Source organism: Zea mays, chromosome 9 (assembly GCF_902167145.1).
Source record: "Zea mays cultivar B73 chromosome 9, Zm-B73-REFERENCE-NAM-5.0, whole genome shotgun sequence".
Classification (NCBI taxonomy): domain Eukaryota; kingdom Viridiplantae; phylum Streptophyta; class Magnoliopsida; order Poales; family Poaceae; genus Zea; species Zea mays.
In genome coordinates, this window is record NC_050104.1 from 141,595,617 (window position 1) to 141,597,784 (window position 2,168).

At 53.7% G+C, this 2,168-nt stretch overlaps 1 protein-coding gene across 1 annotated transcript; it reads left to right on the plus strand.

Moving 5' to 3' along the window:
• Positions 1-494: 494 nt before the first annotated feature.
• LOC542480 (nicotianamine synthase 1) lies at positions 495-1,781 on the plus strand. The gene has a single exon (NM_001112034.2). It carries the CDS (start codon positions 591-593, stop codon positions 1,572-1,574), a length of 984 nt encoding a protein of 327 aa, NP_001105504.2. The 5' UTR covers positions 495-590; the 3' UTR covers positions 1,575-1,781.
• Positions 1,782-2,168: the final 387 nt, after the last annotated feature.

Sequence of the window (2,168 nt, forward strand, 5' to 3'; positions counted from 1 at the left end):
CCTTTATTGTGATGATTGAGGCCGGGAGCAGTTTTCTTAATTAAGATTTTTGAAAGAACTTGTATTTTGTTTTTAATCTTTTTATCAGTGCTCGACCAATGTCATGATGTGGACGTGGCAAACCCACTTCGGGAGGGGACAAAAAAAACAGGGCTGCCACTTTCAGGGCGTGACGTGGACGTGTTGAAGATCCGGAACATTCTTCGTGAAACGTACACCGTCAAAATAGCGAGGCATGAAACTGGCCTTGGCCATGGACGCGTGAAGCGCGCCATGCGTTGGATATGTGGTCAATAAGTATATACAATACAATGTTTAACAGAGCTGGTAGTACTGCTTCGGCACATTTTTGTCCACGCTTCATGAGAGACAAAAACACCTGCACTTAAATTCACATGCTGCACTGAAGGCCCGATCACTGAGGAGCGAACTGCCGTAACTCCCTTCTATATATACCCCCAGTCCCTGTTTCAGTTTTCGTCAAGCTAGCAGCACCAAGTTGTCGATCACTTGCCTGCTCTTGAGCTCGATCAAGCTATCATCAGCTACAGCTTCCGATCCCAACTGCAACTGTAGCAGCGACAACTGCCATGGAGGCCCAGAACGTGGAGGTTGCTGCCCTGGTGCAGAAGATCACGGCCCTCCACGCCGACATCGCCAAGCTGCCGTCGCTGAGCCCGTCCCCCGACGCCAACGCGCTGTTCACCAGCCTCGTCATGGCCTGCGTCCCGCCAAACCCTGTCGACGTGACCAAGCTCAGCCCGGACGTCCAGGGGATGCGAGAGGAGCTCATCCGCCTCTGCTCCGACGCCGAGGGCCACCTTGAGGCGCACTACGCCGACATGCTCGCCGCCTTCGACAACCCGCTCGACCACCTCGGCCGCTTTCCATACTTCAGCAACTACATCGACCTGAGCAAGCTGGAGTTTGACCTCCTTGTCCGCTACATCCCAGGGCTCGCGCCTTCCCGTGTCGCCTTCGTCGGCTCCGGCCCCTTGCCGTTCAGCTCGCTCGTGCTCGCCGCGCGCCACCTGCCCAACACACTGTTCGACAACTACGATCGGTGTGCCGCCGCCAACGACCGTGCTCGGAAGCTGGTCCGTGCGGACAAGGACCTGAACGCGCGCATGTCCTTCCACACGGTCGACGTCGCCAACCTCACGGACGAGCTCGCCAAGTACGACGTGGTCTTCCTTGCCGCGCTAGTAGGCATGGCGGCTGAGGACAAGGCCAAGGTGGTTGCGCATCTTGGCAGGCACATGGCGGACGGAGCGGCTCTCGTCGTGCGCAGCGCCCACGGGGCTCGCGGCTTCCTCTACCCGATCGTCGATCCTGAGGACATTCGTCGCGGTGGGTTCGACGTGCTTGCCGTGTACCACCCGGACAACGAGGTCATCAACTCCGTCATCATCGCGCGTAAAATGGACGCCCACACCAAGGGGCTTCAGAATGGACACGCGCATGCACGCGGCACGGTGCCGATAGTGAGCCCGCCGTGCAAGTGCTGCAAGATGGAGGCCAACGCGCTCCAGAAGAGAGAGGAGATGGCGACCACGACAGAGCTGTCCATCTGATGCAAGGAACTTTTGAGCACCTATGCGTGCGTGGTAACAATAATAGTTACAAATCGCTGCTGCTGAATTTCTCATGCACTTCTTTATTCGATGCTATGCATTGTGAAGTGTTTAATAAGAATGTGTTCTTCCTATGTGATGATATATGCCAAGTTGCTAGCACTTTTACGTGTGATGTGACGGACATCGTGTGTGAACAGTTTGATGGATGGGTTGGTTTATCATTTCTCACTCATATCAATTTTGTTTTATGGTAATTAGTTGGTCTATCTTCAAATCATGCCTTACAAACTACTCTCTCCGTCCAAAAGTGGCATATATCATCTCAGATTTTATTGACACAGTTTAATATCGTACGCGAACAACGCGCGATATGCACAAACGACGCGTGGCAATGCACGCGACACGCGCGAAAACACCGCGCGCGACACACGCGAAAACAGCACACGTGACGACGCACGACACTACGCGAAAAGTACGAGCGACAACACGTGAACGACGCACAAATCAGCTCGTGGCCACGTGCGAAACAGAGCTAGCGATACTCGAGAAAAGCTAAATAGACATCACATTTATATTAAACAAATATTTGTT